Genomic DNA, 14,331 nt, shown 5'->3' with positions numbered 1-14,331 from the left:
TCTATTATTCATAAAGTAAAATTCACTGAGATTAGAATGAGCTTTAGGGTACACAGGTTTCTTTGTCACCAATTTAAAAGTAATCCTTTGGAAGAAAGTCACTCATTCTCTTCTAATACAAAGTAAAGTGGAGTTATAATGCATTTTTTAAGACAAAATTAATATAGCTTCAATAAAAGACCATTAAACATTTCTTCACTCTAGACTGAAGACAAAATCTGGACAATATCTACATGTGGTAAATGTGTTCATTTCAGCTAATATAAACTTAGAATTCAGACAGAATAAGTAGAATAATGCAATTATCAAGTCATGTACCTATTCAGAAAATGAAAGAAAAGAAACAGGGAGCGAAGAGGAACTAACTTTGTTGAAGTATCTACTACATACCAAGCACTGGATTATTTCATTCTATCTATTTTGAATCCATTTTTTATATAAGAAAGCTAAGGCTCAAACAGGTGAACTAATTTACTAAAGGTCACACAACTAACAAATGGTAAACTTTGGATTTAAATCTATTTGTGAGACACATAAAGTCTGTTTTACTTTCCTCACCCAGTTGCCTATCAGATGCTCAGAAATCATGTATTTTGTCAAAAGGTTGTCAATTTCAAATACAATGACAATTTAAATATGGACTAGCATTTTTCTTATTTTTTTCAAACACATACCCACACCCAGATATATATACACACATGCATATACCGTGTTTCCTTGAAAATAAGACCTAGCCAGACAATCAGTTTGAATGCGTCTTTTAGAGCCAAAATTAATGTAAGATCCAGTATTATATTTATCATATTACATTATATTTATATTATATTATATTATATAATATCCAGTCATATATTATAGTAAAATAAGACCGGGTCTCATATTGATTTTTGCTCCAAAAGATGCATTAGAGCTGATTGTCTGGCTAGGTCTTATTTTCAGGGAAACACGGTATATACCAGGGGTGACAAAAATATGTATACAGGTGGACACTTTGGTCAATGTCACTCAAGCAGTAGTTCGCCATAATCAGAAGTGTCTGCACGCTGATGGTAACCACTTTGAGTACCTCTTGTAATTGCAGAAGTCAACTGTAACCTGTATTCATCTTTTGTTATTGGTATATATTAAGTATTATAATTTTAATACAGTTTTTTCCTTTCTTAAAATGTGTATATATTTTTTGGCACCCTCTGTACATGTGGGGAGGCATATATATATATATATATATATATATATATATATATATATACACATACACATACACACACACAAACAAACTACTGAAAAGAAAATAAATTCTCAGAGCCCAGTCACAAAAGTCATTGGTCTCTTTCTCAGGCCTTCGGCCTTTATCGTCTTTAAAACATTTCACACCATTGGCTACCTTCTTCACAGTTCCCCTCCTTCCACTTCTAAAACATCACTAATTTTTAGTTCTCTCTTCACCACACTGATTGACCTTTGCTGACCTCCCTTCCTCTGCCAGTCCCCTTAAATATCAGCATGCCCCAAATTTAGTTCTCAGACTTCTGCTACTATCTCCTACCTGCAAAGGGGCTATTCATGGGGTCCCAACTATCCACCTGACCAAATCTGAAATCTCCAGCTGTGACCTCCTTTCTGAGTTCTAGTTTTGTATTTTCAATTTGCTGAATAATTCCACAGGGATACCCTATAGTCACATAACACTATGTTACCTTAATTTTTCTAAGATAAACATAAAATAAACATCTCTCCCTGCTCTGAAACTTTCAGTGGTCTCTATAATCTGCCATTGAACCTCTCAGCAATCCGGTTCTAATTTACTCCCATTCCTCTGTACATCTTCCCCTGACTACTCTGCACTGCTACTATAATTTCTACAAATCCCGCAACACTTAATATCCATTTAACCTATTTCTGTTTTGTCGGAGGGTGAATGATCTCAGATACTGTCTTGCCTCCTAGGTAAATTACATGCTCAAGAAGGCAGAAACTACCCCTGCGCCTTACACATTTGCATCCTTATACAGCCCCCACCATTCCTTGTCCAATTTGAGGAGAGGGCAAGCAACAAACAGAGGCTGCTAGAAACATAACCACTGTGCCTAACAACTGGAGCTTTCAAGTCAGGTAGAATGCAGCCCAAATCTTGCCCCCACCATTTACTAACTCTATCACATTAGACAAGTTAACTCTGAGTTTATTTCACAATACTGGTGCAGGGAGTAAATAAGATGATGCATGCAAGGTACACAGCACAGGGTATGGAATATAACTAACATTAGTTAAGGAGTTACTATTATTCTGTGAACAATTTTTTGCCAAAGGAATCAAATTCTATAATGCATCCTATTTTCTCCCCTATTTTCTACTTAGGAGAGTGTCTTCATAATATGTTTATCCTGATGTAGGAAATCTCCTAAAAGTGTTTCATGTTTATTTTAAAGAACATTCATTGTAGCTGTGATTTTTTTTCATCTGACCTTTCCCTAGTGCTATCCTAGAATTTAATTCTCTTCTATAAGGTCTTCTCTATAGGGTATCCTTGCTTATCAACAAGTGTTTGTTTGTTTTTGGTTTTTCTTTGTTTTTTACAAGAAAATTTGTCAAATACTACTCACCCCAGGACTCCATCAAGATTTTCAAATACTTCACCTCCAACAGTTTCATTATCTGGATTCAAACAGATTTCTATCATATTATAAAGGGCATTTTGGCCCCAGTCACTATCTTTCCGAGCTTTATTAAAATGTCGAAGGGCATCATTTGGTTCTCCAGTATACCTTGTTAGATGTTTAAAAAAATAAAATCATTTATTTCAATCACTGACTACAAATTTTGTTTATAATCTATGTGGTAATAAAACTATTAACATATTTTAAAATGTAGGTGCTTCTTAAAACAAAGAAAAGCTTATTCTACTTTATCCACAATGGGGGAAAAAAAAGCTAGTATGTAGGAGTATTTGCCAACAGATTTACCAAAGATATAGTCCTTTACAGTATTGATATCCTGGCTCCAATTTTGCTCTGGAATTACGTTTCTCAGCCATTAAGAAAAATCTTGGAACATCCTCAAGTTTTCCACATCTTCTTAGGAAATCAATTAAACGAGATAATGTCATATAATTATCTACAAACAAAGAATATTTCAGATATAAACAACATTTTATATCTTTTGATGGTTATAATCCTACCTCACTGAAGTACAGTTTACTTCAAATGAAATACAATTTACATGTAAGCAAAGGAATGCCTTATGAGTTATAACTCTCTAAAGAGACTGTGGACAATTAGATAATCTATCAGATGATAAAGGTTGGGTTGGTCTGATCACAGTGAGAGGTTCTATACAGGCAAATAAGTAAAAATGTACATTTGCTATAACTTACTTTTTGATCATTCCTCAGACCAAAATTTTCTAGAAACAGCTGTGTAAACCTAAACTCTAGCTACACAGCTCAAGAGGATTAATTTGATTGCACAGGGCAAGTCTATCTCTGAGACCTCCTTTTCCACTTGCTGCAGCAAATAAGGGGGTGAGAACAGGACATTCTGATGATAATGTTTGGGGTGGGCAATTAGAAATCTTCCTCCAGCCTTTCCTTAATAAGGGTATGGACCTAACATAGTAGACACCAGCTTACCATACTATAACCTTATAATATTAGTCCCAGCATTTTAATCCTATTTTACCTTCTTCTAAGGAAAAATAATTAATTTAGTTCTTTGGTTTCAGGTATAATACATTTCCTGGTAGCCTCCTCGAAAGCCTTCTACTCCCAATTCTATCTAGTTCTTTCTCATCACTAAAATACTAACCTTTGAGACTAATTTAATAAATATTATATAAGATTGTAAAAATAACACGTGTATACTTTAGACAATTTGAAGAAATACAGAAAAGTATAAAGAAGGAAAAAAACAGTCATATTCCCACCAGCTAGAGATTATCACATTTTGGTTATTTTCTTTTCACATATTTGTGAGTGAAATCAATCTATAAATATTTAAATATAAGCAAATATTTTTTTTTAACTTACATATATACAAAATTGAGGTCAAACTTGGGGTTTTGATGTTGATTCAATATTATACAGAAAATATTTCCCAACAGTCATTAAATGGTCTTCAAAAACATGATTTTAATGGCTACAAATAGTCTATTATATTAATGGATCAAATTTTATTTCTCTATAGTTGTGTGTTTTAGGTACTTGGGCTCTCAAGTTTCATTTAGCCCAGGACTCCAAGGCAAGAAGGTGTGGTTGTGTATTATTTGGTATTTTTGGAGTGCAAGGTCCTTATACTGAATTAACAAATAATTCATTTTATATTTGTTTACAAACAGTTCAAAGCAGCCAGTCTACTAAGCCAATTTTACTAGTATCTATTTATGTGCCAAGTGAGATAAAATTCACATGTCAGATGAGGGATTCTTCAAATCTTACATGTGAGGACAATATTGTCATCAATGACTTAAAAATATTCACGGGGGAGAGGTCTATTTTTTAAAGAAACCTGGTTGGATCATTTACTCAGAGCGACATGCTACAATATGGGAACAGCTTAAGGTAGACAGAATGAAATATTATATATACCACCTTAAATGATAGTTCAGAGAAGGAGAAAGGGGACAAAACAGAATCTAGAACACAAGACAAAAATGGCTGGAAAAAATTTACTTAGGCCTGAAGAAAGTAAGAGTAAGGTTTGGGCAACAGAAGTAGGGAGACAGGCCCATATTTTGGACTCAGAGTGAATAGAAGAAGAAGATAGTAAAATAATTAACAGCACTCTTAAATCACACCTGAGTAAAAGCTGGAAGAGACAGGGCAAGAAACAAAAACATGGCCTGAAGCAGTCCAAAGGTGGGTGGAAAGTTAAATAGATAATAAAAATAATAAGAAATTAAAATGTTAACAATACCATAAAAACAAATAGGACTTTTTCCTTTCAATCTTTGCCCTAACTAGAGGTATTTTAGGGTTAAGTAGAAAGTGTTCTTCTCTAAATTCAAACTTTTTTCTTTTTTTAAAAAGCATTAGTAAATACCACATGTAGAGTACATCTGTTTTTTTGAGTTACGCCACTTGATGTATAGTCACCTCTGAGTCCACGCTGCCCTAATCAGGCAACTCTGACTGCACGTGGCATCATCCTGAGGTGAAGGTATTAAGGTTCAGAAGAATTAAATGACAGCTCTAGGACTTCCTGTGAGATTTCAAACTCTTTTTAGTAACACATATAAGTAACACATATTACTGTTTCCACCTTGGCTTTCTCTTTTTCCTTTCTCTCATCGCCCACTCTCTCTACCTCCCTTCCTTCCTCTTCTCCTCCCACTCTTCTTTCCATCCCATATTTATTGAGCACCTAGTTGGCCAGATACTGTTCTAAGTCGTGGAAACACAGCAATGAAGACAAGGTACCTGGCCATTTGATGTTCATGTTCTATTGTTTACAATTTTTCTTTTGTTTTACAAGGGCGATCTATGTATATATAACAGGACAAAAGATGGAGCACAGTAAGAGGTGTTTTGACACAGGATGGCTGGGGAATGGTCCTCTCAAGAAGAGGCAACACTGTAGCCAAGTCCTGAGCGGAATGGAGTAGCCGCCATGTGAATATTTGGGAGGAGCTTATTCCAGGAAGAAGGAACAGCAACTAAAAAGTCTCGAGGCACCCCCTGCTTGGCTGTTGCCTGTATCTACTATCCCTTTCTCCTTTATCAGAATCCTGATTTGGTTCCATGTGGCACTGTGTTCAACTAAAAGACATTTATCACTCTCTTGTACAGCCATGGGGGTACTTCTAGAAACGGTTTTTTAAAGGAAAAAAAAGATGATTCACTGGGGAGCCATGCCCTTTGGCCCACCTCCACCCCCACTCTCCGCAGGGAGGCCACAGAGCTGTAGCAGTCGTCTTGGACCATAAGGTGATACTTCAAAGGGAAGTAAGGCTCATTCATGATGGTAGAAGGAAAAGACAGAAGAACTCAGGTTTCCTGATGATACTATGGAACCTCTGTGCCATTCCCTGCATCATCTTCTTTTAAGTTTGGTTTACATAACAGAAAAATAAAAGCCATAATTATTTAGGCCACTAGAATTTTTTTTTTCACTTTCAGCTGAAAAAGTTTCTAAACTATTTGGAGGCAAGGAATAGAAACAGAGATGAGTTATGAAAATGCTGAAATTACCTAAGTAAGATGATGAAGGCTGAGACCAGGGTGGTAGCAATGGAGGTGGTAAAAAGTGATGATTCTAAAAGTATTTTAACGGCAGAGCTAACAGGTTTGCTGACAAGAATGAATATAGTGTATGAGAGAAAGATGAGGCAAAGTAAACAATAAGGTCTGAGGCCTGAGTACATGGGTAAATGGTGATGCCATGTACTGAGACGAGAAATGAAGAAGGAGCAGATTTGGAGGGAAGGAGAGATCAAGCATTATGTTTGGACATGCTAAGCTGGAGATCTTCCTCAATAGCTGAGTGGCAATGCAAACAGGCAGCGGTGTTTATGAGTCAGGACTGCAGATACACAGTTGGGAGACATCGGCATATAAACAGGACATAAGGTCATGGGACTGGATGAAATCACTTAGCGGGGTGAATGTATAAAAATCATGATAAAAGGTGTGAGACTGAGGTCTAAAACATTCTGATATTTAAAGGTCAGAGAGAAGAAAGATGGAAAAAAGGAGAGTCAAATAGAGTGGACAGCTAGAAGGAAAACCGGGTAAGCCTAGCATCCTAGAAGACAAGTGAAGAAAAGTCTTCCATGATGAAGAGGGGAAAAATTGTGCCAAACACAATGACAGGCCAAGTAAGCAGAGAACTGAGCTGGATCTGGCAGCACGAAGGTCCTGGCTACCCTACAGAAGTGCTTCACGGGTGCTCAGGCACAGAGGAGACAAAGGCAGCACATACATAAATTCTTCGAGAGGAAATTTGTTGTAAAGGACAATGGAGGAATGGAGAAGTAAGTAGAAGAGTAACTGGAGAATTAAAAGCTGGTTTTTATTTATTGATGTATTTGAAGTGGGGAGATATCACAGCGTGTTTGTGTCTGACTGGGAAAAACTGATGCAGGAGAGAGAGAACTGCATGAATGAAGCTTTTTTAGGAGGTGCGGGATGGTGTCCAGTGAAGACAGGGAGAAGCTGCTGTAGATGGGATCGCAGACCTGGGGAAGACATTGGCTGGGGAGTGGACCGGCAGTGACGAGAACATGGAGACCCTCCCTTCCAGTTGTTCATGTTTTCTCAGGGAAGTAGGAGGCAAGGTTTTCAGCTGAGGACAAGAAAAGGGAAAAGGGTGTTGGAGGTTGAGGAGAGAGGAAAAAGTATGAAAAGTAGCTGGAGTGAGTGTTCTTTGGAGAAATACACTAGGATTGCTGAGGGCCCATTGGGGCCATCTGAGGGCCCATTTGGAGTCTGCGGTCATAATTTAAAGTGAGATGAGTCAATGGTGTCACATTTTCCTTGTAGCCATTTCAGCTGCTCGGGAGCAGGTATAGAATAAGCACAGTTAGATTCAACCAGGTTTGGGGTTTTTCCAAGGAGCCTAACCGCCAAAATGAGGAGCAAGGGAGTCGATTGCATTAGAAAAACATAATCAGTGAATATTTACCGGGCTTGCGTTCTAACAGCTGCTGTAAGTGAAACACTGCTTGTTCATAGTCTTGCTTCTTGAACATGAGATCTGCCATCATCTACAAAGGTAAAAAGTTGGTTCTAGAAATATTGCCATGTACTTTACAAAGCATGTTTCTTCTATCAAGATTTGGCACTATGAGGACGGCTGGTTGGCTCAGTTGGTTAGAGTGCAGTGCTCGTAACACCAAGATTGCTGGTTCAATTCCCACGTGAGCCAGTGAGCTGCGCCCTCCACAGTTAGATTGAAAACAACGAGTAGACTTGGAGCTGATGGGTCCTGGAAAAACACACTGTTCCCCAATATTCCCAAATAAAAATTAGAAAGAAAAAAAAAGATTTGGCACTATGAAAATGCGTATGAAATACATGAGGGCAAAGTTTTATAAAAAGGAGCCGTTTAAAATGCCAGCACACCTTAAGCAGATTAGCACTGAGATCAATATAATAGAAAATAATGAAGGATGTGAAACAGATAGCTCTGTTCGCAAAACTGTAGTTTTAGCAGAAAATATGTTTCAAGTGGTTATTTTTAAAAACAGAAATTTGAAGGAAACTGCACACTGGGTGTGCTATCACAGAAAGATGCATCACTGGGCATGGCTAAAGTGACAAGGAGGAGATTAAAAAACACACACAAACACTCTTAAATCCTAAATATTTCAAAGGAATTCAAAATAAGCAAGATCTAATGAAATTTTCTTATTATATGTTTTGAAAGGGAGACTTTTTATATTTCTTTTTTAGTATAATAACTTTGAATGAACCTCACAAACTGTTATCGATGTAGCTGTTTGAAAAGCTAACGAATACCTCAACCCCAGGATCAAACAGAAAAAAAACCAGAACTCTATTTAAAAAGCACACCATCTTACAATGATAAATGAAGTTTTTTTCTGTAACTCCGAAAGTCCCACTAAAACTTATAAATTAGTCCAGTGTGTCTGAGTAAGTACTTAAGGTTAGTCTTTAGCAAATTATAGTTTTACGAGATAGATGAACTCCTCCTGATCAAGCATCCTCTTAGCCATACAGAAAAATTAACTAGGCCCAATTGGGCAAGTCAAGCCTCATTTATAAGAATAGGTTTACTATTTTTATAAAATAAAAAAGATTCTTGGTCTTTATTTGTAAAATGTATTAAAAATGTTAAAAAAGTAATTTCTTCCAAAAGCCAACATGAGCCAGGCCTCTCATCTAGTGTTAGTTTTCTTGGGTGAAATTTGAAACTTCCACATGGAATATAAAACACAACCGCCTTTATAGCACTGAAGTCTCTTGGACTAACCATGGTAGCAGCTTCATTGTCCTGGTCACTCTGGAGAAGGAGAGCACAGTGACGCAGGCAGGCATCAGGATCATCTTGTGCCAGGTATAATCGTGCCAGCTCCAGCATTATCTGTAAGAAAAAGGCCAAGATTAGCAAGAAACTGTTTGGAATAAAAAGTGAATGAGGGAAATTTCTGGACCCAGATTAAACTTTAGTTGACCAACAGTTATCGCAATAAAAATGCCAAGCATAATGGGAAAGCTATAGGCACGCTTATCTCTACTTTCTATTATACTAGCGATAAAAAAAAAAGAAAAAACAGGTGGTAACTCACTTGAAAAGTACAGAGGCACAAAGCATTGTAAAAAAGAACATTGGACTTAAATAGGGAGACTGGATTCTAGTCCAAGTGTCTTCATGGTAGGGCTAAGTCCCTCTTACCTCTCAAAACCCGTTTTCTCATTTGTAAAATAAAAAGCTTGAAGTAGATAATCTCTAAGGTATGCTTAAGATTTAAAACTAGGATTTTAAAATCTTGAGCTATCACTGAACAAGGTATCTGTTTGGTTAGGCCTTAATAAAGGTAATTTTGCCTCACATCTGAAAGAATTGTATTAATTTAAATATGTTCAATCTTAAACTTTAAATTCTAGAATATGGCTGTCTTTTGCTCCATAATCATTTATTTAGGAATTTAGCTATTCATTAGAGTATTTTTTAAGAAAAATTTTAAACATCTATTAAAATCTAAGAAAGTAATAACATTTTAATTCATATAACCAGCCATGTTTGCAAGCTTTCTACAGCAATATTATCTTTACATTTTTTCTCATTCTGTGCAATTTGAGGTAGAGATTCAATCTAGTCATTTTTACATATACAGCACTAAATAGCAATTGAAATAGAGGTGTACAATAGCTGTTTAGTAAACTGAATTGAATCATCTAGATCCAGATATTTGAGATGTAGAAATTATTTTAAAGTGATTCTTAAAACACACATAAATATTAAAAAAACAAAGAGCTTGAAGATATACCTTATATCACTTGTTCCTGAATTTTTAGATTCTAACATTAATTTAAGGCATCATGTAAGTATTCTGAAAATTTCTAGAAACAATATTAAGTTTTAATTTGTATTTTTGTTGTATTTCTTTTCAATTCTTTATTAATAAGCTGGTAAGAATTTTACATTTGGGAAAATTAGATGACATCTGGAATAAAAGGTGCTTAAAATTTCATGAAGGTACTGACTTTATTATCTGTTTCACAATGAACAAGTGCTTCTCTATAAAACTTAATTGCTTTTTCATAGTCACGCTGAGCAACAGAGTGTTTTGCAATTTCTGCACAAATTTCAGCTGCTAAATGTTTCTGTGCAGGAACAGCATCTGGCTGTTCCATCTGAACACGCCTTAGTACCCGCGCTTGTAATTCTCGAGCCTAGAAAAAAATAAGAATAAAAAGGAATTAATAAAAGAAACAGAAAATAAATTAAACAATTCTCAGTAACTGACACACAGCAGAATTTTACAGAAAACTTATTTTAAGCATTTTTGGCCCGCAATCTAACAAGGCCTGATCCAAAGAAAATGTCTTAGCTGAGGTCTTAAACATGCACTTGTCTGCAAATGAGCCAGCATGCACACATCTTTCCAAATGAAGTACTAAAAATTACTGAGTCTTTTCCCATTGTTACAAGGATATGTTCAGAAGCTCACTAAAGAGGAAATGCAACCATGAAACAAATATTTGGAAAAGATGTCTAGATTCCGTAATTAAATAATTGAAAATTTGACATGTTTATTAAACTAATAAAGTAGTATCTAACAGTTATTAAATCAAATATTGGCAGGTTTCAGGCAGTAAGTACATCCATGTATTGTTGATGGTCTATCAATTAGTCCAATCTTTCTGGGGAGCACCCTAGGAAAACACACTAACTCAGTTAAACTAACTAGGAAATTGACCTTAGTTGTTCCACTCTTGGGTAGATAGCAAGAACATTGCTTAGGAAAAAAAAAAAAAAGGAAACAACGATTTGTTATAAAGAAAAAAACAATCTCTGTTATTTGTTGAAATAACAAAGAAACAACAATGAAAGAAAAACAAAAAATCTGGACACAACTCAAATGTCTAACAATGGGGAATGGCTAATTAATTGATGTTGTGCATATATGGTCCTACACTATTCACAGACACCCCGAAAGAAGGTAGGAGCCTTCTTTAGGGTAAGAATGTAGAGTAGGTTGGTAATTGGGAAGAACATCAGCCTTCTCACCCACACATAAACATTGAGACCTTCCTTTAATAAGTGACAGAGCACTCCTGTGCTTTAAGCCTTCACAGTAAAATTGAACTTTGGGCCAATCATTCACTAGTGCATTCATGCATCCATTTAACAAACAGTAAACGCCCACCATTTGCCTGCCACACATTATGCTATACACAGGGAGCCCTTTTGGTGACTCCTTGTCAAAATGTTGGTTGACAACTGATATTTGATGAATATGGTCTAACGCTGGGTACTTTTGGTACCACAGGCCTTCTTATCAATTTAGGGCATCACAGTAACCATTATTTTAGAAATGAAAGAGAAAGGATCAGAAAATATTAGTGTATACAGCACGTGGTAAAGGTTAATACTGCTTCATGAACTTTTCATTTTGCTTATGCTACTATGTTTATAAAGTATAGAGGTATATTTACATTTCTATATTTGATATTTTATTTATGCACATATGGGTGTGCATGGTTTTGCACACACACGAACACAAAATCAAAAAACTCTGAAATAATTGGTCTAAATAGGGTAATCGTACCTCTCTATCTGGCAGTACTCTTTTATATCTGTGGTACCAGCTTAATGTCTGCCTTCTGTCGCTCTGAAAAGTATTCTGGCTTAAATGATAAATGATATGGTCACCCTAGCTCTAACAGATATGCAATTCATTCTCTAGATAGATGAGTTTTATCTCTGTATCAACTAAACCTCTGCAAAGTCAAATATGTGGACCTCATTAGCTTAACTTCCTAGAGAAACACATTTATAATTTGGATTTTGTGAGGCTCAAAACTTTCTTAAAGGTAAATAAACAGAGGCAATTTTTTGAGCAAAGTATTTTTGCATTTTTGATTAGACATTTCATAAAAGAATGCTCAATTTCTTTAACTATATACAATGATCATTAAGATCCATTTTCATATAGAATAAAATGTTCTCAAAAAATTGATACCATTCCCTATGTTTTTCCTTGGTTTCCAGAAAGATCAGACCTAAATTTAATTATCTGTTAAAATAACTATATTAACCTTCATTGTCACTGCATTTACTTTTCCTTTCCCCTTCCTATTTTATAATATGTATATATTCTTGCTAATTCCCTAAAGCCCTTGGGTAGAATGAAGTGTGTGTGAGTGAGTGAGTGTGTGTGTGTGTGTGTGTGTGTGTGTATACTAATTAATAGACTTTTTAATTTCCCTTTCTATTCGAATAGCTTTATTATATACGTGTACATATCTTACTGAAGACCACACCAAAATTAAATATACCAATAAAATCAGAACATCACATTACTTTTTACATGATGAAATGGAGCTATATAGACATACACACAAATGATTATTAAGTGAAAGAAGCAAAAACAAATATAATATGTACATATTAATTAGAACTTTATAAACTTAAGTGTTTTATGGCATATAGGTTCTTTATTTCTGATTTATTTAGATTTTTTTTCCATAGAAAATATAGCTAATATGCTAAAAAGTGATTTTCCCTATAATTCTTGTAATTAAGAATTATTGTAATTAAAGAATTACAATAATCTGTGCTTTCCTTTCAGTTATTCAACAAAAATTCAAGCACCTATCATGGTAGACAGATTTTAAGATGGCTTCCATGATCCTCACCTCTTGATGTTCACTACCTTGTATAATCACCTCTCCTTGTGTGAGATGGGACCTGTAACTTGCTTGTAACTAACAGAATATCGCAAATATGAAGGCATGTTACTCCCATGATTAAATTACATGAGACTATCTCGCTAGCCGACTCACTCTAGAGACTTTCTCCCTTGATAGCTTTGAAGAACTAAGTGGTCATATTAGCTGGCTCACCAGGCAAAGAGCTCAGGAACCTCTAGGAGCTGAGGGTAGCTTTCAATCTCTCATGAACATATATGCACAAACCTTGAACACTATATTAGCTAATATCTTTAAATTCTAGTAATATTATTTAAAAAAAAATCACAAGAAAGTGACACATTTCAGGCATATAAGGGTGAACATTTGAAATCAATTAATTTAATACACCACCTTACCAGAAAAAAAAGAAGAAAAGTTCATATGACCATCTCAATAGATGCAGAGAGTACATTAGGTAAAATTTAAGCAATTTATAGAAAAACTGCTAGAAAACTAGAAATTGAAAAATCATTAAAAAACATCATCCACGTATAGAATATCACTAAGGAAAAGTGTGCAAAATGCCTCCATTGAAAACCACAATGTGATATACAGATGATGTATTACAGAATTGTACACCTGAAGCCTATGTAACTTTACTAAGTTTACTATGTAACTTGTCACCCCAATAAGCTTTAATATAAAAAAAAAGAAAACCACAAAATACTAAAAGAAATTAAGAAGCTACAAATAAATGGAAGAAAAAAGAACTGAGTTCAAATCCTGCCTGTGACACCAGTCATGTGACTTCATCCAAGTTTTTAAACCAGACTTCCTCAGCTGTATAACAGGATTAAAAACATCAACTTCCGTATTTGTCATAAAAATTAGCAATAATATATTTAAACAGTAGAATACATAGGCATTCAACAATTATTTCTATTTTGACTTATTTTCTATGAGTGATGGGTCAAAAGAGACTGTTTTCCTCTTATGTGTGGCATATTTCCTTCTGCACTCACCTCCGCATATTTCCTTCTGTGCTCACCTCCCACCCCAGAACCACACTGATAAACAAATGCATTTACCTGTTGTAATGAAGTGACTGCATCATCAGTTCTTTCCATTTTACTATAAACTTTTGCTAGAAGAACTTGAGAACGTCCATCTTCCATGAGAGCTGACAGTTCATTTACTATAAAAGAACAGAATACATTGGGGGAAAAAATATTCATTTAAAATAAATGTTTACATTTTTCTGCAAGTTTTAAAACTAGTCTTTAGTAAGAATGATTTTTGAAAAATAGTGGATAAAGGTAAACAATTTTCAGTCAGTTCAATGAAAAATAGCCAAATTAAAAAAAAAAAAAGACTTAAAGATTGAAAACTAGCTGGAAGAAAAGTTAAAAAAGTGGATAACTGGAGGTTTTTCTTAGATATGTATTAAGAGATAACAATGCAACAACTCATGAATTTCAATTTTCATTCTTAAGTGTATAACATGTTCACTTTATTGA

At 35.0% G+C, this 14,331-nt stretch overlaps 1 protein-coding gene across 3 annotated transcripts in view; it reads right to left on the bottom strand.

The window, feature by feature from the left end:
* The window catches only part of TTC21B (tetratricopeptide repeat domain 21B), a 66,863-nt gene that overhangs the window by 13,502 nt on the left and 39,030 nt on the right, over positions 1–14,331 (bottom strand). For all 3 annotated transcript variants that reach the window (XM_033112551.1, XM_033112555.1, XM_033112556.1), the window contains 6 exons: positions 13,903–14,009; positions 10,163–10,351; positions 8,928–9,038; positions 7,617–7,698; positions 2,964–3,114; positions 2,604–2,765 (listed from right to left, as the gene is read on the bottom strand). In XM_033112551.1, the coding sequence (XP_032968442.1) occupies positions 2,604–2,765; positions 2,964–3,114; positions 7,617–7,698; positions 8,928–9,038; positions 10,163–10,351; positions 13,903–14,009 (802 nt within the window). The remainder of the gene's footprint in view (positions 1–2,603; positions 2,766–2,963; positions 3,115–7,616; positions 7,699–8,927; positions 9,039–10,162; positions 10,352–13,902; positions 14,010–14,331) is intronic.

Source organism: Rhinolophus ferrumequinum, chromosome 8, assembly GCF_004115265.2.
Source record: "Rhinolophus ferrumequinum isolate MPI-CBG mRhiFer1 chromosome 8, mRhiFer1_v1.p, whole genome shotgun sequence".
Lineage (NCBI taxonomy): Eukaryota > Metazoa > Chordata > Mammalia > Chiroptera > Rhinolophidae > Rhinolophus > Rhinolophus ferrumequinum.
Note: the sequence above shows the minus strand (reverse complement) of the source record. Positions and strands in the feature narration are given on the sequence as shown.